Source organism: Rhineura floridana, chromosome 17 (genome assembly GCF_030035675.1).
Source record: "Rhineura floridana isolate rRhiFlo1 chromosome 17, rRhiFlo1.hap2, whole genome shotgun sequence".
NCBI classification, from domain to species: domain Eukaryota; kingdom Metazoa; phylum Chordata; class Lepidosauria; order Squamata; family Rhineuridae; genus Rhineura; species Rhineura floridana.
In genome coordinates, this window is record NC_084496.1 from 29,746,635 (window position 1) to 29,772,813 (window position 26,179).

The 26,179-nt window shown below is 43.8% G+C and overlaps 1 protein-coding gene across 1 annotated transcript; it reads left to right on the forward strand.

Annotated features, from left to right (window-relative positions):
- Nucleotides 1-1,399: 1,399 nt before the first annotated feature.
- LOC133371684 (cytochrome P450 3A24-like) lies at nt 1,400-23,146 on the forward strand. Its single transcript, XM_061599330.1, has 13 exons — nt 1,400-1,708; nt 5,108-5,201; nt 6,463-6,515; nt 7,391-7,490; nt 7,694-7,807; nt 8,455-8,543; nt 11,909-12,057; nt 14,112-14,239; nt 14,484-14,562; nt 16,896-17,057; nt 18,533-18,755; nt 20,019-20,181; nt 20,693-23,146. Exons 1-13 carry the CDS (start codon nt 1,632-1,634, stop codon nt 20,789-20,791), a joined length of 1,530 nt encoding a protein of 509 aa, XP_061455314.1. The 5' UTR covers nt 1,400-1,631; the 3' UTR covers nt 20,792-23,146.
- Nucleotides 23,147-26,179: the final 3,033 nt, after the last annotated feature.

A 26,179-nucleotide genomic window follows, 5' to 3' on the forward strand; every position in this document is an offset into this window, starting at 1 on the left:
ATTGGAGTGTAACATTTTGGAAGCTGGTGCAGAATTCAGCAGCCAGACTGCTCACCAGGACAAGACAGTTTGAGCACGTAACAGTAATTCTGGCACAACTGCACTGGCTACCAAATAGTTTCCAGCCTCAATTCAAAATGCTGGTTTTTACCTGTAAAGCGTTATGTGGCTCAAGACCCCAATCCCTCAAGGACTGTCTCTACTTACGTGTACCAACCCAGACCCTGCACTCAGCATCAGAGGCCATTCTTCATGTGCCCCATCTGAAGGATGTACAGAGAGTGGCAACATGAGAACAGGCCTTCTCACTGGTGGCCCCCCATCTGTGGAATGGTGTCTCCAGGGAGGTACGCCTGGTGCCATCCTTATCCATCTTTCGGCACCAAGTAAAAACATTTCTCCCAGGCATTTGGTTCTTAATTTTGAAAGGCTTTTGGAGGACTTCTGTTGTGTAGCCTTCCTAAGAAAGGTTGTTCCACTGTCTTATGTTCTGTTTTTGTTTTTGACTTTATTTATTTTTAGTCTTTTACTTTATTTTTTTATTTTATTTTTTTATTAATTGTAAGTCGCTTTGAGTGCATGTATGTGCGTACAAAAGCATCCAACCCATAGATTTATATAATGGCATTATATTGGCTGCCTTATTTTCAATACCTTTCCTAATGATCCCTAGCATGGAATTGGACTTTTTCACAGCTGCAGCACACTGGGTTGACATCTTCATGGATCTCTTCACCATGCCCCCCTAGTCTTCTTCCTAGTCAGTCACTGCCAGTTCGGACCCCCATGAGTGGATATTTCAAATTAAGAATTTTTCCTTCAGTATGCATAGCTTTCCTCTTTACACTGAATTGCATTTGCTGTGTTGCTCATTCATTCAGTTTGGAGATGTCCTTTTGGAGCGCTTTGCACTCCCTTTTTGTTTGAACAATCCTGAGCAATTTAGTATCATTGCAAGGTGGCCACCACACTGCTCACCCCTAAATACCTCTAGGTCATGTATGAACAAGTCGAGAAGCACATGTCCCAATAACAATCCGTGGGGGACTCCGCTTTCTGCATCCCTCCGTTGGGAGAACTGTCCATGTCTTCCTCCTTTCGGCTTCCACCTACTGAACCAGTTCCTGATCCACAAGAGGAGCTCGCCTCTTACTCCATGACTGACAAAAGCACTCAGGAGTCTTCGGTGAGGTCCCTTGTCCAAAGCTTTTTGAAAACCCAAGTAAACTATGTCCACCGGATCGGCCTCTTATCTTCCAACTTCTGGAAGCAGCGAGACCCCATCATACTCTGGCCAGAAGCTGCGCAAAAGCTCCCCAGGAGAAGTAGGAGGAAGGCTTTTGCCTTTGGTTTTCGCTTGGCACTTTGGCTTTTCACCGGGGCGGAAGAGCCAGGCGGGGGGCCCTGCACTGGGCCTCGTGTTTGACTTGGATCCCATCCTCCGGAGCTGCCAGCAGGCATGAGAGAGAAAGAGCCGGGCCCGCCCGGCTCCTGCCTGCAGCCTTCCCGGCGAGGGGCCGCCCAGGCCAGGCGCTGGGCCTGGGGCGAAGCGGGAGGGGCCTCCGCCTGCAAAATAAAAGCTTGCGAGGTGCGGAAAGGCAGGCGCAGCTGCTTCGGCCGAGATCCACGGCATGGCGCTCCTCCTCTTGCCTAGCTTTCCCCTAGAAACCTGGATCCTCGCCCTGGGCTTCCTGGCCCTTTTCCTGCTGTGAGTATAATGCGGGGAAGGGGGGCCACCTGCTGCTTTGGGAAGCCCCCCCCATTTCTTAGCGGACAGGACACTTCCCGGCACAGGGCAGCGTTAAAGGAACGGTTCCTGGGTGCCCATGTAAGGCTGCCTTGTGCTTGGGGACCCCGAGGAAATACCCCCCCCCCAAGTGGCTTGCACGCGGAAATCTCCAAGCCTTGGGATTTGGGCTGCAGCAACAGCGGCTCAAAGTTGAAGAAAACGGCGTGGAAGAGACTGCAGCCTTGCGGATGCGTTTGCGCAAGATAGTCGCCCAGCAACGTTTTTCTATTTATTTATTTATTAAATTTATATACCGCCCGACTAGCAATAGCTCTCTGGGCGGTGAACATTTCTAGCCCTCCTCCTCCCCCACGGGTCAATACCTGTGAATGCAAGCCTGTCTGTTTCGATGCATGGCTTGGGAAGGGCTGCTTGTGATGCTGGGGCAGAATTCTTACCAAATGAATAAACAGACAGAGAACCAGGGGGAGAGACTTGGCTAAGAAGCGTTTCAGAAAGGCTGGTGGCTTGCAAGAATCATTGCGTAATGTGCCCCTCGGTGCTACCGTTTCTGTTCAGTTTCACTAAAAGTTCACACCTCTGCTCAGCCGCTTCAGCCGCTTCCAATCTGAATTTGTGTCCTTGGTTCGCTGATTAAATGTTGTGTCCATTTGTGCCCCCTGGGCATCCAAAAGCTAGGACGGGGGGGGGGTCCCTTTGGACGCACGATCATTCCTTTAGGAAATGGCTTGCCACAGTGACCAGGTGGAGAAGGCGCCCCTTGGCCAAGGTGGCGGCAAGTGTGGGCGTCATCCGCTCTCCCTGCCTCCTGCCTGGGACCTTTGGAAGGGAGGGGACTGCCTGAGGGTCCACTCCTCCTCTCTTTTTGACAGCAGAGGGCCTTAGCCTTGAGGGCTGGGGAGGGGTCTCTTTGGGCACTGGGGTTGTCGCTGGGAATGTGTTTTCTGTAGTCGCCTTCCCCAACCTGGCCCCCTGCAGACGTTTTGGTCTACACCTCCCATCAGTCACAGCCAGGAAAGTGCCAGGTTGCAGGGTTTTTTTTAATAAACTCTGGGCTGTATTCAATGAAGTCCAATTTAGAGTAAATCCATTAAGCTGATGAACCTAAGTTAGTCATCACGTTTATTAACTTCAGTGGGTCTACTCTGAGTAGGACTAGCATTGAAGCCCACCCTTCTTTTATTGCATTGTGCATTCATGAGCTGCTTTGAGGGCAAAGACAAATCTCACTAGCTAATAAGGCTGGTGCAAAGGAGGTTTTAATGGTGGCATAAAGGTGAGCAGGTTGTGTTTCTGCTCCCTTTGCCCTGCACCCTTCTGTGCAACTATTTAAAGGCACAGGGGCCTTGGAAATATGTGTGTGCAGAGTGATTCAGCTGTCTGAGCTGTGTGTGCCAGTGTGTGTATTTACCTTAGAAGCAGGCTTTTACCCTGCAATTAGATCACTGAGACTTAAGACTTAGTCAAATAAGAAAAGCTACTTTATCTATAGAAATACATAGCAGATAGGAAAGGCATACCTAGTTCTAACTAACTAAGTTGGAGGCGCAATACCCAGACTTGGGTATTGTCCTCATGTTTCAGAATAAAGTCAAATAAGTCTTCTCTCTTCTCTGACAATCAAGAAGTTTGACGGAGGGTCAGAAGTGAGGTCGGCTTCCCTGAAAATATCAGTTAACAACAGAAGCAAGTTAGGTAGAGGAGAGCACAGGTAAAGGTAGGCAAGCCTAGCCAACTGGAGGACCCAAACTCTATCTTCCTTCAAACAGGAGTTGGTCTTGCCCCACTTCCAGCAGGCCTTTCCCCCCAGTCTTTGCATTTGGAGGCCTTCCTTGGCCATCTCCCTTCATGACAGCAACAACATTGCCTTCCAAAGGGCTCCCCCTGTGTGAGATGGGTAGAAAATTCAATAGGTGCTGATTTCTCAAGTTTGATATCATCATGCCTGGCAAAGCAGCACCTGTTGAATTTCTGGCTGGCCTGTAGCAATTAAAGATTCAGTTTGTAGACTGTAATCTTCTCCATCCCTGGATGGATCTGAATAAAGCAGTTACCATTCCAGTTTTTCAGGTTCTGAACTAAAAGGGATTGACCTGGTTTACCACTGCTTTCTGTTGATGTTACACTGATGCTCAGTTTGTGCAAAAGGGACAATCCATTTCCACAGTGCAGGACTAGCCTTGGGCACCAGGCACCTTAAGTTCAAGTGAGGTGCTCGTAACATCTTGGAACTCCCAGGGATCACCTCCCTCACCAATCCTGTTCAGCTTGCTGGAAGGACCTTGGTCCCTCTTTCTCACACCCACAAGCCATCCATCCTTGGCTTTGTTCCCTGACTCTGGTTGCTCTTCTTTCCACGCTGCATGGCCTGGATGGAAACCAGAGGATCTGAGGAGATGCTGTCAGGAGTTACCAGGGCTCTAGCTGGCCACGCACGGATCTGTGTGCCACTGGGCTCTGCATGTGGCACCCCCATGTAAGGAAGTGCAGGAGGCAGCTGTCTCAGTGGAGAGCCTTCTGGATTGACTCTGCCCACCCAAGCTGACCATTGGCTCGTTCTTGGCCGAAAGGGGTGTAAAGGGGCCACCTGTCCCAGCAGAGCCTTGCTTAAGCAACGAGAACGTTGTCAATTCTGCTCTTACGCTTTGCTCTGTTTTGCCTTCTGGTCCGTATGGCTCTTCAGTGCTGACTTCAGGCTTCTTCTCCTGCTCCTGCCTTCTGGTTTGCCCTTTACTCCTGATTGCTCATCAGTTCTTCCCACTGACTTGCCTCATGGTTTGTGGTTTCCGGCTCCTGACATGTCCCAGAATGCTGCCCACAGGCCTGCCCCGACACGACAGCTGCAGGTCAGAGAATTTCCTGGAGGCAGAAGCTTTCTTCAGCTCTCCAGTGACTCCACCAGGCCAGGCTCCTCCATACCTGGAAGAGCGATAAAAGCATGTGAGCCTTTGCCTGGGCAACAGCTGATTCTGACTCCTCAACTTGCAGCTCTTCGTTAGCGCCTGCCTAAGGCCCAGCAGAGGGCGAGAGGAAAATGCCCTACATGGAGTCAGACCATTGGTCCGTCTACTTCCATGTCCTCTACTCTGAGTGGCAGTGGCTCTCCGGGGTTTCAGGAAGGAGACTTCCCCAGCTTTAGCTGCAGTTTGCAGGGATTGAATCTGGGACCTTTGGTGTGCAAAGCGTGTGCTCCACCGCTGAGTCACACCCCTTCCCTGAACAGTCACACCAATTGGGCCTGGAGGCAGAGAACACATCGTGTTTTAAACGCCATCTCCTCTTCTCGTCCTATAAATGTCAATCTTGCTGTCTTACAGTTACAATCTCACTGATATCTCCCAATGTTTGTCTCTCTAGCTATGGGATCTGGCCATACAGTTTCTTTAAGAATCTGGGGATTCCAGGGCCGAGGCCTCTGCCTTTCATTGGAACCTTTCACAAATACAGCAAAGTGAGTATTAGGGGCTGTTAATGTGACAGTGACCCCTGGAGGTAATTTAAGGCACCTAGGTAGTGGTGAAGATGGAAGGGGGTTGTTTTGTTCTCTATTGATTTCAGTAGGAATGTTTTAACTTAACTTACATCACTTATTTTTTATTGATGCAAGGAATGTTTTAACTTAACTCACACCACCAGCTCTTTTTTCTCTCACCTTCCCCCCCCCCTCTTTTTAGTGGTATTATGTTGTTCTATCACTGTAGTGAATCTGAGGTCTGAGAGAACAGAAGACACTGGCTGAATCCATGTCTTTCTGCTATACTCATCATGGTGCCTGCTTTGGCCTTAACACTGGCAACGCTACACAATACTACACTAGCGCAATCATGATGTGTCATCAGCAAAGATATGTTGCCATCAGGGAATCATCAAGGTCCACTGGCAGAAGAGCACATATTGGTATCCTGTCCTCAGCAAGCCAGCACAAGTTGAGGATAGGATTAGACTGCAAATTTTGTTACACCTGGAATCATAGAATAGTAGAGTGGGAAGGGACCTTTCAGGCCATTGAGTCCACCCCCCCTGCTCAATGCAGGAATCCAAGTTAAAGCCTATCCTGTACGATCTACACTGGCTTCCAGTTATTTTCCGGGCTCAATTCAAGGTGTTGGTATTAACCTATAAATCCCTGTACGGTTTCGGCCCAGTATACCTGATGGAGCGCCTCCAACATCATAAATTGTGCCGCCCTACAAGATCTGCCACTCAGGGCCTCCTCTCAGTCCCGTCAACTAAAGTGATTGGGTTGGTGAGGACTCGGGAGAGGGCCTTCTCTGTGGCGGCCCCCACGATTTGGAACTCCCTCCCAATAGATCTTCGACATGCCCCTTCCTTATATATATTTTGCCGAGGCCTGAAGACTTGGCTTTTCCATCAGGCCTTTATGAACTTGAGACTTCTAAGGTGAACTAGCTTCAGAATTGTATTACTGACAACTCTACTAAATATTGTAATTTTGCATTGTGCTGTACTGGTTATATTGTTTTTATTGTATCATATTTTACCATGTATTTTATCGTGCTTTATTGTACGCCTCCTAGAGCGGCCATTGGCCAGATAGGCGGCCTATAAATTAAAGGTTATTATTATTATTATTATTATTATTATCCAACAGGGGGCTGTCCAGCTGCCTCTTGAAAGTCTCCAGGGTTGTAGAGCCCACCTCTCTTTTTTTCTTGCTGCTTTCTTCATTGACATCTCTCTTACCTTGACAGGGAATCGTGCATTTTGACCAGAGCTGTTATCAGAAGTATGGCAAAATCTGGGGGTGAGCATACCGCGGAGTAGAATTCCTGGGAAGGAGGGAGAGTGGTGGAGAAAATGGGAGAGGCTCCTATTTGCAGACTGCTAAACCATGCCCTTACCTTCACTGGCTGGTTTCTAGAAAATGTATATGAACCTACCCAACAGCCATACTCCCTGACTTGGAAGACCTAGACTTATGTATGGGTGTAAATTAAGGTAGCCTCTGTGTCACAAGCCTGGGAATTCGTTTCCATTACAGGAAGAGATGGAGCCATAAGCCTGCACATAGTGGAATTTTAAGCACCATATAAATTATAATTCTGCCCTGCCTCTATTCTGCTCCTGATGCCATTCTCTTCTCTCCGTAAGTCCCAATGCTGGGACAGCGTGCACTCGATCGTTAAGAAAGGAATAAAATGCTATGCCCAGGCAATAAAGGTTCCGCACTGGGGAAAATTAAACTTTGCAACCTGCATAAATCATGCAAATTGAGCAGAATTGCTTACTCTTACGTTGTGTGAATTCAGTCTGCAGTTTTTGCACTTTTCCGTAATGTGCTCTGGTTGTGCTAGCCATAGGAAGAGAGAAGGATCTATGCAAGGTTCTGAAATTCCATCCAATCACTTTTCTGGCTACTACGATTTCAGCAAGCATTGCCTCCACTCTTCAGAGAATAGTTTTGCAGCCTTAAGGTACAGAAGCTTCCTCAGAAGCAGAATCGTAGCATACACACAGAGCCCTTCCTATTCCTGTCACACACCCCACCCTCACCCCTCAGGCCAGCATCAGTTACAGCTGAGAGTAGGAAGCCTCTGTCTTGGCTGTTCCTTTCAAACTGATGATTGCATTCAAGGACAAAATTGTGAAGTTTTTTTTTTCTTTTGGGGTTGCCATTAGAATTTTTGATGGCCGGCAGCCAGTGATGGCCATTTTGGATCCTACCATCATCAAAACCATCTTGGTAAAAGAATTCTACACCAACTTCACCAACCATCGGGTAAGTATCCACTAGTGAACTTCCTCTGATAAAACCCACCATAATGCTGAGATTTAGTGGGGGAGGGGTTGTCAGGAAAGGCCAAAGGGTACACCTAACCAATAGCTGGGCTGGTGCAAAAAAAAAAAAAAGAGAGAGAGGATTGAGATTGACGGCTGCAATGCAGATCTGTTATTGTTTTCTTTATATCTCGGACCATTTAGGACTTTATTTTGAATGGTGACCTGGACACAGCAATAACAATCGCCCCCAACGAGCAGTGGAAGCGGATTCGCACGGTTCTGTCTCCCACCTTCACCAGCGGGAGACTGAAGGAGGTGAGCCCTGGAGCCAGGCTGGGATGTATTGTTGGCCAATGGATGTTTTGTCCACCGCCTTTGATCTCTTGTCACCATTGCTAAACTAGTTTAGAGCTGCCACTCTGCTTTGGATGGAGCATTCTCAACAGATGTTTCTACTTTTTATAACCCCCAAACCTGATGATTTTCAAACCTTCTCCCTTCAAGGAAGCATAAAATGCTACCTTGTACTGACCCAGACCCAGCCAAGGCTACACTGGCTGACAGCGGCTTGCCAAGATTTCAGGCAGGCATATTTCCCAGCCTCCCCCCCCCCCGAGACCTTCTGCATGCAAAGAGCAGGCGCTCCCACTTTCCTCCTGGAAACTGTTTTCATCAACTTGCCCTCACAGGAAAGCCTGCAATTTGCCAGGAATGCATGCTCTGTTCATACAAAACCCTGAGTAAACCTGTTAAGGGCTCATCTACATGGTGGTTTACTGTGTGTTTGGTGCTACTCGCATCTCCTTTAAATTTGCATGGTTCACATGATGTTACCAGCAAACAGAAGCGGGATATAAATCAAATAATAAATAAATAAATAAAACTGCTGCTTGTTTTTATGACTCCATTTTAACGGATGGCGAAAGTGTCTGCCGCATTTCAGGGTTTGGTCTGCATTTCAGATGTTGCCCATCATCAATCGTTATGGAGAAATGCTTGTGAAGAATGTCCAGAAGAAAGTGGACAATGGCAAACCCATAGCCATGAAAGAGTGAGTCAGTCCTGGGGAGCACCACTGTGTGTGTGTGTTAAGCAGCCAGTTTTACAATGGAAATTGCAAAAGCGTTTGATGCAGGAAGCTGCCTTATATTAGGTCAGATTATTTGTCCAATCAGCCCAGTCATGATTTTTGTGACTGGTAGAAGCTCCCTGGCATCCCTTTACCTGCTTACCTGACCCTTTTAACTGGGGGTGCCAAGGACCAACCTGGGATCTCCTGCATGCAACTGAGCAGTGCCCCATCCCGTAAGGGGTCATTGAGCCAGATATGCTGCCATTCTGTAGATGCCAAACATGTACCAAACTCTCTAATGTAGAGAGTCTCTCTTTGAGCCAGAGGTTCTGCCAAATCACACGACAGTGTCCTTAAAAAAAAAAAAATTATGGATTTTGTTATTTAATAATTGTTATTTAAAAAAAACAAGAATATCCTGTGCATCAACCAAATAGTAAACATAAATTCAAGTCAATGACCAAAACAATAACTGTAACATGCATTTCCAATGTGTCCAGAAATATCAGGGGCATCCGCTGAGTTAACAGATACAAGAACGAAAAAGACAATAAGCAGAAAATTAGACATTTATATATATATATATGTCCTGCCCTTCCTCCCAGAAGGAGCCTAGGGCGGCAAATAAAAACACTAAAAAACATTCTGAAACATCTTAAAAACAAAAGACTTTAAAACATTTTTTTAAAAAATCTTTTAAAACATGTTAAAACAAAGCATGTTTTAAAAACTTTTATTAAACATGATGTTTTTAAAGATGTTTTGTTTCAATGTCTTTTAAAGTCTGTTTTTAAGGTGTTTTTAGTGTTTTCCACCCTGGGCTCCTTCTGGGAGGAAGGGCAGGATATAAGTTTATTAAGTAATAAGAAGATGTTCGTAAGCTGTTAGGGGCCTGGAGCTATTCCCTTTACAGGGGGCTCCTGCAAAAGGCAGCTGATTTGATTAATCCTTTACCAATGAATAGAAGTGTCCCTAAACTTGTCAGTTGTTGTTCTGATAAAGGGATAGATTGGTTTAAAAAGTCCTCCAAGTGGGGCAGACCCACTTTGTGCCTTATGGCATTCAAAGTGCACTTATCAGGCATGTGAAATGACGGATGAAAAGGGACAGGGGTAACCAGGAAAAAAGAAAGGGACTAGTTTCTTGTCAAACGTTTTTTCCACACTTACAACTCTAGTTTGTTGCCAGACTGTAAGGGAACACCATAGAAAGCGGGTTTGTCATGCTCTTCTGCGTTCTCTGGGTGGATGGAAGGAAAGGGCCATTGCTTGATCCATTCCCTCCAACTCCAACCACACTTTAATCTGACCCTGAGACACCAGAGGCAGAACCTTAACTGAAAGGCATCAAAATATAGTAGTAAGTAGGGAACATCACTCACACACATGCACACATGCACGGACTAGGCCCCTGATAAGGGTATTTTCTGGGGTGTACCACTTCAGGTTACTGATGTGGAACACATGACTGAATGGTCCTCCATGGTGTTTTTTAAACCTCTGCACATAGAAAGCTGACACACTATTTATACAAATTTGTCTACTGCATATAAATAAAAATGCAAAAGCAGTGCACAATCTAATATCGCAGAATAACATAAATACAATAAAACATCAGAACATTAAGTTCAAAATTAATGGAAAAACACTAATTAGGGAAACAGTAAGATATGATATACAGAACCTTAATTTTTACGTGCATGTTTTGAGAGATTGCCTTAATATTCCATGCAAGTAAAGAAATGCTCAAGATTCTACAACAAAGGCTCTTACTATACATGGAGCAAGAAGCGCCAGATGTCCAAGTTGGATTTAGTAAGGGAAGGGGTACCAGAGATCATATTGCAAACATACATTGGATATTGGAACAGACCAAGGGGTTTCAGAAGGAAATCACCCTGTGCTTTACAAATTATAGCAAAGCCTTTGATTGTGTAGATCATGAAAAACTATAGAATGCTTTAAAAGAAATGGGGGTGCCAGAGCATCTGATCTATCTATATCTATATGCATCTAATTTATATGCAGAACATATCATACAGAAAGCGGGATTGGACCAAAATGAAGGAGGTATGAAAATTGGAGGGAAAAAAATATCAATAATTTAAGATATGCAGACGATACCATTCTACTAGCAGAAACCAGTAATGATTTGAAACGAATGCTGATGAAAATTAAAGAGGAAAGCACAAAAGCAGGACGAAAGCTGAACGTAAGAAAGACTAAAGTAATGACAACAGATTTATGTAATTTTAAAGTTGACAATGAGGATATTGAACTTGTCAAGGATTATCGATACCTCAGCACAGTCATTAACCAAAATGGAGACTATAGTCAAGAAATTAGAAGAAGGCTAGGACTGGGGAGGGCAGCTATGAGAGAACTAGAAGAGGTCCTCAAATGCAAAGATGTATCACTGAACACTAAAGTCAGGATCATTCAGACCATGGTATTCCCGATCTCTTTGTATGGATGTGAAAGTTGGACAGTGAAAAAAGCAGCTAAGAGAAAAATCAACTCATTTGAAATGTGATGCTGGAGGAGAGCTTTGCGCATACCATGGACTGCGAAAAAGACAAATAATTGGATATTAGATCAAACTAAACCAGAACTATCATTGGCTAAAATGATGAAATTGAGGTTATACTTTGGACACATAATGAGAAGACAGAATTCATGAGAAAAGACGATAATGCTGGGAAAAACAGGAGTAGAAAAAGAGGAAGGCCAGACGAGATGAATTGATTCCCTGAAGGAACCCACAGACCTGAACAGGGTGGTTTACAACAGATGCTATTGGAGGTCGCTGATTCATAGGGTCACCATAAGTCGTAATCAACTTAAAGGCATATCACACACAAATACATGTTTTGAGATGTTTGAGTTTTAAATGAACATTTCAAAGAGAGAGACAGAAACAAATGCATATGCATGGTATGAACTATTTTCATTTATAGGGATATAGAGGAGATGAGACAAATGATCAAAGTACAGGTAGCACGGCTAAAGTTAACCATTCTGCAAAATTAAGCAGAGCAAAAGCTTTTCTTCCTGGTAACCACTGCATGTTGAATATGCACAGGTATGAGCAGGAGGATGTACTACATGAGGAAATATTTATTTCATTTGCTTGCAATTATGCCTCTTAAAATATATGTCATATTATTTCTAGGTAAAACAACGTGTTCAGTGCATATCTTCCCTGAACATTTAGCCTGATTCAAAGTGGTTGAGGGAATCGTGATCTGCTTGGTGCTGTTGAAGGTCTTATCTGGGAGGGCCACACGAGCGATTGCATTCAACACATTTCTGTATTCTCCGCCTTTTCTTCCTTTTTCCCCTCAGGATCTTTTCCGCCTACAGCATGGACGTAGTAACCAGCACTTCGTTCAGCATCAACATAGACTCCATGAACAGCCCCAACGACCCCCTTGTTGTGCACATCAAGAGATTGGTCAGGTTTAACTTCTTAAGTCCAGTGCTGATCCTGGCTGGTACGAGGCCTTTATGCATCGCAACATTTGGACACCCATAGAAACACAGGAGGCTGCCTTGAGTCAGGCCCCTGGTCCGTCTAGCTTAGTACTGTTTGCACGGACTGGCAACAACTTTCCAGCCTTTCAGGCAGGAGTCATTCCCAGCTGTTACCTGGAGATGCCAAGAACTGAACCTTCTGCCTGCCAGACAGATGCTCTGTCAGTGAGCTACAGCCCTTCCCCTGCACACACCTTTCCTTTTAATTGATACCAATGTAGGGATGCAACCTTCTTGTTTTCATATTGCTGCATGAGGTTTCCTGCAACTGCCACTCTGCCTCGCCTTTGAGCACCTATAAATGGGCTACACAGCCTCGGTCCCTTTGGTCCAGCTTGGAATGAGAGAGGAAGTGGGCTGCAGTGACTGATTGATTGACAGGCCAGATTCATTAAGAAATGCATCTTTTAATCAACTGCCATTGTGCTCCTGATTAAATCGTGCATATTTTTACATTTTTTAAAATGCAAATACTTGGTTCTTACCATCTGTAGTCCTAATCTTAAAAGTGGACAGCCCGCCCCCTTTCCTCTTATCTGGAAGGGAATGCCTCTTCTAAGACAAGGCCTGCTTTTTAAAAAAATGTTTCTTGCTTCAAAAATATTGTTTTTATGTCATGTGCAAATTTAATTAATCAACTCGTATGACAAATCTATTTCTTTAATTGGATTGCAACCCTGGAAATGAGCAGCTCCAGATGAGTTATTTGTCTTAATCCTAATTCGTAGGAAAGATTCCTGCAAAGCTGTTGTCCGTCTGTGAAGGGAGAAAGTTTGAAAACCTAATTCATTCATGTATGCACTCAAGTGTGGAATATAATTTGTCCCCATCAATACAACAAGAGGTTGCTAGCTAATGACTAGATACAATAAGCAAGGGACGCTTATCAGTTCATCGGCTTGTCACCCTTCTGGCTCCACTGCAAAGCAAACAATCTGTGTTGTGACCTGCTGCTGCCTGGGTTCTTCTCAGCAGAAGTGCCACGAGGCAGAGCGGCGCACAGGGTGAACTCCCTTCCCCTCTTCTGGCATGTGAATGGCAGCCGTGGCCTCTGGGCTCTTTTCATTAAGACGCACCAGATCTTTCCCTCTCACTGCCAGAGCAAAAGCAAAACCCTCCTCTTTTACGAGTACTACCCTTGCTGCATGGAGTCTGCTGGGGAGAAGGGAGGGTCCTGGCTCCCTAACCAGGGTGGGTGGTTGACTGCCACAGCAGGGGAGGGAGGGAGGGAGTTACTCCACCTCAGAGCTGTAGTGACTCCATGCTCTCCTCTTGCCACGTTGCACCGCTCCAATCTGATGTTCTGGAGCCCCGTTCCTCAATATTTATTTAACAAAACTTATATAATGCTTTATTGTAGAAGACCCTCTAAGCAGTTTATAATATGATTGATAAAAGAGTCAAAAACAAATATTTAAAAATATTTACAAACAATTAAAAACAACAGTAGACTAAAAAGAAATAAAAACACATTAACTTCTATGTGTCTGGCTAGGCTTCCCTAAACCAAAATGTTTTAAGCGGACAACAGAAAGAGAACAGTGAAGACTGCTGCTTGATGTCAATAGGCAGGGAGTTCCAAAGTGTAGGTGCTGCCACACTAAAAGAGCAGTTTCTGACAAGTGCAGAACAAGTATTACTTGACACCTGCAACAGTGCCAGTTCCACAGATTGAAGCAGTCAAGTGGGCATTTATGGAATAAGGCAATCCCGCAAGTAAACTGGTCCCACAAGTAAACTGGTTAAAGGTTTTATATAGTAACAGTATCGCCTTGAACCTGGCCAGGTAACAAATCAGCAACCAGTGCAGATCTCTGAGCAGAGGTGTTACATGCTGTCAGGGTCTCACTCCTGTCAGCAACCTTTCTGCTTTGCACTAACTGCAGTTCCCAGGTCAGTCTCAAGGGAGACCCCACATAGAGTGCATTGCAGTAGTCTGATCTTGAGGGTTTTCTTCCTGAGTTGCTGCTTCTGTTGCAAACTCACAAATGACAACCAATTTTCTCTTTTCCAGCTCTCTTCCCACTCCTTACTCCAGTCCTAAACATGCTAAACATTAGCATCATGCCTCCGTCTCTTGTCAACTTCCTCTTTGATGTCGTCAAAAAAATCAAGGAGCATCGGCAAAAGAATGATCACATGGTGCGTCTGGCCCATTTGGGGGTCTCTTTCTTGCAATGGTCCCACCTATGTGAGCCTGACTTTATGCACTTGTAGCTTTTTTAAAGAAGAAGGAATTTCAGGACCCAGATAATCCATCCTACAGACCCACCTCTTGATTCTTAGGCACCTCACTGGACTGGAAGTGTGACTGAGGAGTAATGATTAACTATCCTCTCTTACTAACCATGTTTTTTGTTGTTGTTTTGTCTCCGATACCCTACAGCACCGGGCTGATTTTCTTCAGCTAATGCTGGACTCCCAAATTTCAGGTGACACCTCTGATGAGGCAAATTCACTTACAGGTAAGTGCCCACATCTTTCTGATTGAACTTGGACACTGTTGCTTGCATTGCGGTGCCCTTTCAGATTTTCTTGCAGGGTGGAAGATCAAAATTCCCAGCAAGATTTCCAGGCTCGCCTTTGGATATATTCAATTAGATTTGCAAAAAGGGAAGGAAAGCAGTGCAATTTGAGAGATGACTTTATGGTTACTTAGCATATTTCATAGCCGTGCTGTCTAGATAAGTCAAAGACTTCCTTTGGTGCATGCCTGTGTGTTTGTGAAACAAATTGATTTTTCCCTTGGGTATGCATACCAAGTGCATACACCCACTTTATTGAAATTGCTCAGGGGGTAGAACTGAGGTTTGATAGAGAGAAAGGTACTCCAGACAAGTATTCACACAGTCTGAAACACAGACAGGGTAGGGATATTATGAGTGGAAGGTCCCCCAGCCCCAGTGGTCACAAAGATTATTTGTGGCTTGCATATCTGCCCACAGACTACAAGGGACTGGCTTGCACATCATCTGAACTAGGGATGGATCTGTCAGTCGTGGTTCTCTTGGTTTCTTATTTTTCCAACCTTACATTCAGTCCTGCAGCAATTTGCAATTTGTTTTAAAAAAAATCCACATGAAAATTCTTAAGCATGTTAACGCAAATTTCTCCTAATGGGCATTTATTTTCTCAAGTTTTGACTAATGAACTCATGTTTTCAAGCAATTTCAATTCCTTTGTTTATGTTTCTTCACTAATATATTCATTTTTATGTACACTTCCCCATAACATGATGTTTACATGTTTGTAAACACTGTTTGGCTGGAGAACTGCACCACAAAATTCAGATAAGTGAGAATTTTGGAGGATGGCTGTGTTTCAGTTCTCATATTGTTTTGGAAAGTGCAGATCTCCCTTATCCCTAATATGAACTGTGGTTTAGCGTTATGAAGGCAAATCAAGCCTTGGGCTCTTGCACACCCTCCTTCGTACTCCTTTGGTGTGGCTGCAAGGGGTAGATTGGATGCTTCTGCTCTGTTTTGGATTAACCACAGGTGTAGTGTTACATCTGAATCCTAAACTGTGGTTTAATCTTATCTATAGTTTATTGAAATCAGCCAGCTTCTGAAACCATGATTTGAAGCTGGCTTGTTTCCACAAACCATAATTAACATTAATCACAGTGTGTCAGATTCAGACAACATGAAAATCTGCAGTTAATAGAGATAGTTTTAAGCACCCTATAGTCTTGTCCTGTCACTTTCCTACTCTTTAGTCATTTTCCTACTCTCTTAAGTATATATTTTTAAGAGAACTGTGTTTTTAAGGTTATATGTTATGTATTTTATTATTATAAACTGCCCTGTGCTCCTAAGGGAGGAAGGGTGGGGTAGAAATCTTATAAATAAACAATCAAGCTAAAATGGAAGTAAACCTCCTTTAGGGGAGGAGGGTGTGTGTGAGCCTGAGGCTTGCTTAACCTCGTAACACTAAGATATGGTTTAGGACTCCGTATGAACCAGCCTGTTCTCTTCCAGTTGTACGAAATCTAGGGAATGTGCCCCATTCTGCTGGGCTAATTTTCAGGTCTTTAGATCTTCTAGTGGAAATACGGTTGCTGCCTTCATCGTATGATGAGAGAGAACCCATGTGTTCTGAGATGGATGATAGATGAAAGGAGGACTTCTTCACATCTGGAGTCCCTAAAGCAGCAGTTCTCAAATTCCATCTCTTCCCCTGCACCCCGTAAACTACTTCAAAATTGTTGAGGGTCTCAGTGGACCAGTTTATAAACCTTTTTCATTGTCAAAACCAGTGTTGTATTAGGAAAATCAGAAGCTGAGGTCTCATTAGTCAATTTGATTAATTGCACTGGCTGCCAATTAGCTAATCAGCTACTGGGCTAGTGATTCATAAATGATGGTGATGAGATTTCCATCATTAGAAAAAAATAAACCGAGTGCAGAGTGTTCACAACTTTTCTCAGTGGAGCTTGAGCACAGTTTGAGAATCTCTGCCCTAGAAAATTATATTGCTGTGCAGGTAGGTCCTGAGTGATTTTGGGACCTCTATAGCATATGTGGGCCAGTGTAGTGTAGTGGTTAAGGTGTTGGACTATGACCTGAGAGACCACAGTTCGAATCCCCACATAGCCATGAAGAGCACTGGGTGACCTTGGGCCAGTCACTGCCTCTCAGCCTCATGAAAACCCTCTTCGTAGGATTGCCATAAGTTGGAATCAACTTGAAGGCAGGACATTTCCATTTTTTAGCATACGTAGCATAACAGTTCAATCCCATCCTGACTTACTACAGACTGCTTTACAGTTGGGACTTTGTTGCTCATTTATTTTTAGCTTTGACTGACAAAGAGATTTTGACCCAGGCCATTGTCTTTATTTCAGCTGGCTACAAGACAAAAGGCTCCACACTCAGCTTCCTCTCTTACTGCCTGGCCACCCACCCAGATGTTCAGCAGAAGTTGCAAGAGGAGATCGATGAGGCTCTTCCCAACCAGGTAGGGGTCTCTGCTATCATCTCAGGGTCTCAGGTTGGCTGTGGCTGTTGTTATTTATTTCATGGATGAATCGCTTCCCATGAGGCATGCCGTAGCGATCATCAATATAACACCTATAAGAACAGTTAAAATGATTGCATGTATAACAACCATTTAGAAAAACCATAAATATGAAAACAATTTAAAACAACCATGGCACATACATCAATTCGAATCCCAAGACAGTTACCAACTGGATAAAGATTTTAAAAGGCTTGTTGAAAGAGGAATGTCTTTAGCAGGTGCTGAAAAGAAAGCAGAGAAGATGGTGCCCTGGTATGCAGTGGGAGGGAGTTCTAAAGAGAAGGTCCAGTCACTCTACAGGCGGTGAGGAACAGACCCTTGTGATGTTCCTGTATTAGTGTATATATGGTAAGTGCTGTTTGAATAGAAGATACATGGTAAGTGGAGTGAAAGAGGAGGGGGAGTGAATGGGCAGTAGAATGCTGGATGATTGGCTGAGTGTTTAAAATGGCTGAGGGTATAAATGGAAGGATGACAGTGGAATCTGTGTGATGAAAGTGAGTGGGTTGTTTTGGTGGGTTTGAGAGAGTTGTTTGTCAGGAGAGCGTGGAGAAGGAGGGGGGTGGAGTTCGGATTAGTATTAGATAAAACCATATGCTTGTGTGCCTTATGAAGAAATCTTGTTATCTTTGTTATATTTAATAAAAACTATATTTGGGTTACCGAAGGCCTGATCCTTGGCTGGGGTTTCACAGACCAGAAGGGAGGGTAAGGTAATGACCAAGGCTGAAGGGAAATTGTAACAAATGGTGGCAGCGGTGAAGAGAATAACACCACAAGTATTCAGAGTCTCTGGGAATACTGGTATTAGGACATGACTGGTGGTGCTGCCTAGCAGGGGGATCTGTTGAGATCTGTGCTAGAGCGGAGAGAGAAACCATAAAAAAGGACAGTCCGGACTGGCGGAGTCCCTGGTGGTGCCTAGTGACAGGCAGTAACCACGACCAGGTAGGAACCTGACAGGGAGAGCCAGGGAAGGGCGTCACAGCCCTCTCCTGCATAATGCAGTGATTGGTTGGGTTTATAGGGCATGAGGTAATCTTTCAGGAATACTGTTCCAGGCTGGATAGGGCTTTGTACCAGCACCTTGAACCTAGACTGGTAGTTAACTGGCAGCCAGTGCAATTCTTTCAGCAGCAGCAGGATATGATGACAATACTCTGCCCCAATGATTGGTCAAGCTGCTACATTTTGCACTAGCTGTAGCTGCCAATTTGCTCCAGCAGGATTTTTCTGAAGTTGCACATATTAAAACAAAAACTAAATTTTGGGTTTTGGGAGGTTGGTAGATGGATGACTTCCATGTTTCCTGGTCTAATGGAATAGACTTTATTGGTTCATGATCCAAAAGTGAAAGCCTACCTATTTCTTAGATTGCCCCTCAAATGCAACCCTTTATTTTCCTCCTTTGCACGCCCACCTACGAAGCCGTCGTTCAGTTGGAGTATCTTGACATGGTGGTGAATGAAACCCTCAGGCTCTACCCTCCTGGGGGGCGGATTGAAAGGGTTTGCAAAAACACCATAGAGATTAATGGAGTGACAATCCCAAAAGGAACCGTGACCATGATCCCTGCCTTTGTCTTGCACCATGACCCAGAATATTGGCCAGAACCAAAAGAGTACAGACCCGAGAGGTAAGTTGCAAGGAAAAAAGCCCTTCTTTATCCTCAAACCAAGTAATAAAAGCCACGGCAGGGGGAAGAAGAAGAAACTAGAGAGCAGGTGTGATTATTATTATAACACTTAAATAATGCATTTGTCATTGTTTGACACCCACTGTCTGCAGTGCCACTCAGGGTCTTCTGATCACCCACATCCGTCAACTGTGCATGGAATTTAACTGTGTTGGAGACAATGGCACCTAAGATGGCTTTAGCATCCGAAACATTGGCCTGGGTTTATGTCCAGCTCTTGAAAGCAGAGCCATGGGGCGAACGGCACAAAGCCATGCAAGTACACAACAGAAGAGTAAAGATGCATGCAGGAAGTTAACATTTAATCTTCCAGGTTTAGGGTTGTAAAATATCCCGTTTGAAAGCAGAGTGAGGTGAAGTGTCTTTTGCATCCCTCAGCATCTCCATATTTTCCTGTCTCCTGATTTGCTCTTTGTTCTTTCCCCACTTTCTTTAAAATTCATTTCTGTATTGATAAATGACAAATTGGGATTGACTGACATGTAAAAGTCAATCTATAATTGGTTGTGTGGATTGACCTGTTCCCAAGTAAAGGGAAGTCTCATGGCAGTCTCTCCAGAGCTGCTAACTAGTATGTCCTCCTCCTTCTCTTCTTCCTCCTCCTTCTGGTACATGATCTCAGCTTGACTAAAGCGTTGCCAGGCTCTTTTCTCATGGCCACCCAGAGCTGGCTGTGAGGAGTAGCACACCTTATATCTTCCAGACAGACAGAGACATTTCTTCCCTTAAAGCAGACATTTAGGCCTGCTTAAACCATGAACCAGAGTGTTTTTGACGGAAGTTTGCTTCCATTCTGTATCTCTTTGGGGAGATCGCCTTTGCAGAGTGAAAGGAGATGACAAGACTCTTCTCAGTGGCTAACACACTCCCCTTTCATGATGACTGGCTCATACATAGGGACCTGGCTAAGACCCTGCATCCAAAAATGTAAGGGGTCTACAACCCGCTGCAGCCTCGGACAACCACACTCCTGCCAACCGTTAGTTGCAATTCTTTATGTGAAGAATGTGTTTTTAGGATTTGCCTTTAATAATTTGACCTAAGTGAATTCCCCCAACAGACATTAATTCTTGTACCGCTGATTCAGTCACTTCTGTCTCAGCAGTGAAGTGTCAAAGGTATACATTGCCTCCTATATTTCAGTGCATGCATTTGGGGGTGGACATTTCATTTGTAGGTTTTGCTCCTCTGATTTGGAAACAGGTTCAGCAAGGAGAGCAGGGAAGCCATCGACCCGTACGTCTTCCTGCCCTTCGGAGCAGGTCCCAGGAACTGCATTGGGATGCACTTTGCCCTCCTGGTCTTGAAAGTGGCTGTCGTGGTCTTGCTGCAGAAATTTTCTTTCCGACCCTGCAAAGAGACTCAAGTAAGCGGCAACGTTTTATTATTTTTAATGTAAGGCAAACTGTTCTACTAGCATTAAATGGTGTGCTAAAAGCAGACGGCCAATTCCAGTCATCATGGCCAGTGGTCATGGGACCAGACTGGCTACTCCTTACCTGCAAGATAATACCTGACATCATCCAGCAAACTTCGGGATATTACTTCCTCGGTGTTCTACAACTGCCACTTTGGCTACAGCACCTTTTGATTCACTTTAGAGCAGCTGAAAAATGCTGAAGGTGAAATACTTTGCTGTATAAATTCAAAATACCTGTTTTGGAAGTCAGTTGTATTTAATGTATCGTTAACTGCATCCTCCCAAGATCCAAAGCAAACTTGAGCTGAAGTGCTGTTTGATGGTTCAAAAACTGTGTGTGTGTTTGTGTATGTAATGCTTTCCACATGTTTCCATTGCAGTTGGTATCTGTTTGATCTTCCCTGTTTCATCCCATTCACTAAACATTTTTTCTTTCTCTTTCTGTTGATGACAAAAGATCCCCATGGAACTGGATAGCAAAGGCTTCTTCATGCAACCAAAAAAGCCCATCAAGGTGAAGTTGGTCCCAAGAGGCATTGCTGATTCCAAGGAATAGAGGAACTGGATGCAGCAAAGAGGCGGCAGCTGCATCCCTCTTTCCACAACTTTTTGTCTTCACCTCATATAGGACTAGTGACATAAATGGGCAGAGCCGAAGACTCTGTGGGAGATAGGGGTGGGCAAGATTTCAGCTGAATTCGGATTTACCACAGGATTTTTCAATGGCCCACATATTCTTCATCTTTGCAGTGATCCTGTTTGCTCCAAACTTCAGCAGCTTCCCACCAACACCAGATTTCCCCCCCCTCAAGTATTCCGTCAAATATATTGTTCTTATATTGATTTTACACATAGCACAGTACAGGTCTTTCTCTCTCTCTCTGCCTCCCCCCCTCCACTTTAATAATCCAAGCAAGCCAAGCCTTTAAATAGAGATTAAAAGGCAAGCCTAGTCCTAGAGACTCTCTCCCACATTAAGGACTCTGCACTTGCCAAGGAGGAGGTGGGGATGAGGGAGCACTGAAAGCTGCGTTCCTCCTTTCCTTTCCAAAAAGAAAACAGCCAGTCTCTGCTTGCTAATGTTAAAACTGACCAGACTTAATTACAGCAGAGGAAGAGGAGGTGGCAAAGCCACTCTCCTTTCAAAATTTTGGTATTCCCTTCCAAAATATCAGTATTAATATCAATATTTTAGTGAAAATAAAACTGGTAAAAACAGCAGATAGCAAAGAACAAACTCAAATCCATACCACCTGTTAGGTTGACGGAATGCTTTCAAAGTGACACAGGCCAACGGATCCCATCCTTGGTAGCAGATCACATTTATATTTTTCCCATACTTCCAGGAAATATAAAGATGGCACAGCAGTCAGCACTCAAGAGCCCCCTCCAACTGCTAGTTTTTTGTTTGTATGGAGCATTTTATTGGGGAGGGGTATTCAAAAGACATTTGACTGTATAGAGTGGCCCTTGAATTTCCAGCTAATGATTTACTATTGACTTGGTCACCCGTAAGGTATTATTGTCCTAGTGCAAAGATTACTAAGATTACTATGAACGGAGTCATCAGGATAATTTCTTTTGAGAACTATAATTGCAACTATAGCTGGTATCAGTAGCTGCAGTTGACCCTAAGCATATCTTTTGCCAGGTGGCAAATAGGAAAAACTGAACAAAGAACCAAAAAACAAGGGAGTCTCTACATCCATAGATGAATGGTTCACCTTCCCCCTCCTGCTCAGCTTCAGCTTGCAATCCTGTACCTGCCTGTGTGAAAGTAAGCAGCATTGAGCTCAATGGGACTCACTTTTGAGTGGACGTGTTATAGGAATCTATGAAATCAATATTTCTTTTTGCATTCATTAAACTCAAGCTGCCTCTTCCTATTCATATGTGAAAACTGCATTACATTTATGATTTGATATGTGATTCATTCAAACTGGAACACTTGTGTAACAATGCATTGCTTGAATCAGAGGGAAAGGGACATGATTTTAAGTGTATCAGTTAAGTACTTAAGAACATAGTAAGAGGATCCATCTAAAGGCTCATCTAATCCTGGATCCTGTCCTCGCAGTGGTCACCCGGATGCCTAGGGGAAGCCCACAAGCAGGACTTGAGTGCAATAGCACGCTCCGTACTTGTGATTCTCGGAGGCAGAGCCAGCTGTCATGGCTAGTAACCCTTGATAGCCATGAATTTATCTAAACCTCTTTTAAAGCTATCCAAGCTGGTGGCCATCGCTGCCTTTTGTGGGAGCAAATTCCATCATTTAACTATGCTCTGTGTGAAGAAGGATTTTCTTTTGTCTTTCCAGAATCTTCCAACATTCAGTTTCATTTATTGTCCACCTCTCCCTGGCAGTTCCATTGACATATCCTGAATGAACTCCTGGGATTGTATTCCAGCAAGTTGTGTAGCTGAATCATTTTGATGAAACATTATCACACATATTTGTCATTTAATTTTGTACTCCCCCCCACCAAGATGAAGCAATTCCCACGGATGTATCTATGTGTGCATTGCATCAGGGTGAAGGATTTATCCATCTTTCTAGAGGAAATAAATCTCGCTTCTTGCATCAGCTCTTGGAATTGTATTCCAGTAACTTGCATGGCTGAATCATTCTGACAAGATGTCTATCATAAAATGTTTTTTAAAAGTATGGTTTTAAATGGGAATTCTTCCAACAACTATGCTATGCTATGCTATGCTATGGCTGAAAAAACTAATCTCCTAATATTTCCCCTGCATTTTGCTTACCTCAGTGCCCTAGTTTCTCCACTGATAAATTCCAGATGGCATTCCAAAGCAACAGAAATCCATTAGCTAGAATTAAGGAATATATCACATTTTTACAGTGCTCTTCATTTGCAAAAATGTGATCCGGAAGCAATTTTTTTCTTTAAAACTTGAATTTCCCTTTTGGAAAGAGTTTAGTTTTACTCTGGTCTGTAGTTATCCTAAAGTTTACCCCTAGACTTTACCTATTTTAGCTTAGTAAAGGTTGGTAAGAGCACCGTGCGGTTTTACTTCCTGTGATCATTTTTTATAATGAACTCAGATGATCCCATGGTAACAGCGTATCACTGCAAGAGTTCACTCTTACAGGTAAAATAAATCATTCCAACCTCTCCAGTTCAGTAGGGGATGAGCTGTCCCCCCACAATAAGAACTGGAGCAGTCTGGTGTTCTTTTTGGAAAAAAATGCAAGCTCTTGCTCATGATGTCCTTTGGACAATAAATGGCTGAGAGATTTGGGGTTCAGGGAATAAGAGGCTGGGAGGAAGGCTACTGTCCAGGTGTGTCCTGTGAATGGGCAAAGTCAAGGGCTCTTTCTCTTTAAACCAGACGGGACTGGGCGGTCCTTCAATTAGAGGTATGACCTCTTTAAAGTGGTGGAGGCTTGTCTATTAGGGCAAATGGGGCAGTATCCCACCCACCTGAGTGTGCCATCAGCCAGCCACCAACCTGCATGCCTTATTTCTTACAACTAGTCCAGGGAGTGGTCCTGGCTGTCAGCTCCCTTCTCCTTAGCCTCAGTTTTGCTCTTGTAAAACACAGCAGGCTCTGTTATTGGCTCTGGCGCCACCTACTGTTGGCCTCCCAGTGGTCCATACAAATATATAGTTGAATTTTGTCACTACATAAACAGTTTGCTGTTACATCAAAACATTATGCACCGACCTATCTTCTCTTAAAATACATATATATTTATATTCTTTGATGGATCTTGAATTATCATTTGGGTTTCCCAATCATTCCTAATTATAAGGGTTACTACAAGATAGTAATTCTTTTAGAGATCAGCCAGCAAACAGTATGATACAAGATCCATCAAAAAATATAAATATATATTTTTAAGAGAAGACAGGTCAGTAGCGTAGTGCAAAATTGTACTATATATTTGTATTGGCGATGAAGAAGACCTGTTTAGGGCAGAAACATGGTTGGTCTACAATATAAATGTTAGTTATGTAATATTTGGTTTGTCACAACACTGTTGATCATATCAGTTGATATTTGGATATATTCCATATATATATATCGAATACTTAGAATTTTTAGACATTTTATTCATTTGTATTTTTCCCTGTATTGTTATATACATATTAATTGTTTGAGGAGATTAAAGTTGGATATTTTTCTCTATTTTATTAACTTTGCCATTATACTTTTCAGACTTAGATAAACAAATCCAATTCTGTATTGCTATCCATCTTCTGTAGGTTGGGTTTATATTTCCTTGTTCTTTCAGAACACCCGAAGGAATTCTCTTGGGAGATTGACTCAAGGTTTGTCTCAGCCTTCCCCAACCTGGTGCCCTCCAGAAGTTGCAGGTATACAGTTCCCATCATCCCTGACCACACTGGCCATTCAGACTGGGGCTGGTGGGTCCAGAACATCCAAAGGGCCCCAGATTCAGGAAGGCATTCTGTTTCCAGCAACGTGTAGCTGGTTGCCTCTGGGACGCTCATGCAAGCAGGATAGGAAGGCAATTGCTCTCCCCTGTCTGAGAATCTGGTACTTCGAAGTATACTGCTCCTGAACATGGAGGTTCCATTCAGCAATCATGAATAAGAACAGTTAAAAGACATCCCCCACCCATGCTCCTTTTGCAAACTGCCATTCTGCATTTCTCTGATATGAATCCAACTGAACTTTATTCAGCTTTGAATGAGTATCTCTTGTTGGGATGCTTTCAAAGCTAAAATGAAAGGGGGAATGGAGGTAAGAATTCGGGGGTAGGGGTGGAAACGTTTGGAATATGCAGAAGGCATCTCTGTTGTGTATTGCCAAATCATTGTGGGTATCATTTTCAAATTAGATGTTATGCTGCCAAACCATTATCGATCTAATTTTCTCTGCAGAATGCTTATTAATGTTATCTTGTTACCCCTTGATGCATATGGCCTTGTGATGTGGGAAAGGCAGGCTGTAATTGTCCCTTGGCAGGGAATCATTCATATTTTCCTATCTAGAAAAGAACAAGCAGCGTATGCAGTTACACTAATGACTTCGTTTCTGAAGACTTCATGTACGGTGTATGTGGCGTTCTTAACGTATTATGGCTAGATTTAACAATCGTTCATTTTAAATATCCCATTTTAGAAGTGCATGTTTTGCTTACTAAATGCCAAGCTCTCCCCTCTCCCCTCTCTCTTTCTCATTTATTTTAAGGCTGCTTTAAAATATCCGTGCATGCTTCCACACACACACACAGTTAACATTTTTATCTTTTTCTTTTACTGCCTCTAGAGCGTATTTGCAGTTTGAACTCGAGTGGGGTAAGCGAGCGTTGGAAAGAAGCCAAAAATGTACAGGCTTCTGCATTTAGGATGGCATCACAGATTTGCATGAAATGTGCATGTGCTGAGTTTATAGGTATAGATGCCAATTTAGGAATAATTGCTATAGTGGGGGGGGGCTGTGACCAGGGCCCCCAGGTCTGGTCAGTCGGCTGCCCAGGTGCCAAGTGTGGATGGGCAGCTTCAAGGCTCCTGCTTCCCTTCTTAGGCTTCTTTCTCTTCAAACTGGACTTGGAACAGACTTCAAATGAAGGGCATCTTCAACTGGCAGACCCATCAACACCTAGACAACAGCCTGAACAGATATACAGGTCACCTGGTCAGTCTCTCCCCACGAGAGTATCTGCATTTAAATTATAGTTGTTGTTTTTCAAAAGTGCATCTATCTATTAATGACAACAATATGAATAATATAAATTAGAATATGCAAATTTTATGCAACCCCATGCCTCCTTTTGGTCATGCATTTCCAATCTTTTGGTGATGCCTGAATGGCCACCCTAGGGCCACTATTTACATGAGAAGAAAAGGGGGGGGAAGTGCTTTCACACAGTTAACAGTCACACCTCCTAGCTCTGGCTGGTACAACAGCTGCATTGCTCCTTGACCAGAAGAGTTTTGCCTAGTTTAAATGA

What these genes read in the sequence shown, in the direction of transcription:
- LOC133371684 (XM_061599330.1), top strand. Translation starts at nt 1,632, where the DNA reads ATGGCGCTCCTCCTCTTGCCTAGCTTTCCCCTAGAAACCTGGATCCTC. An exon ending in AAACCCATAGCCATGAAAGA is followed by an intron (nt 8,544 to 11,908) that starts GTGAGTCAGTCC and finishes TTTTCCCCTCAG; the next exon opens with GATCTTTTCCGCCTACAGCA. An exon ending in TGAGGCTCTTCCCAACCAGG is followed by an intron (nt 17,058 to 18,532) that starts TAGGGGTCTCTG and finishes TCCTCCTTTGCA; the next exon opens with CGCCCACCTACGAAGCCGTC.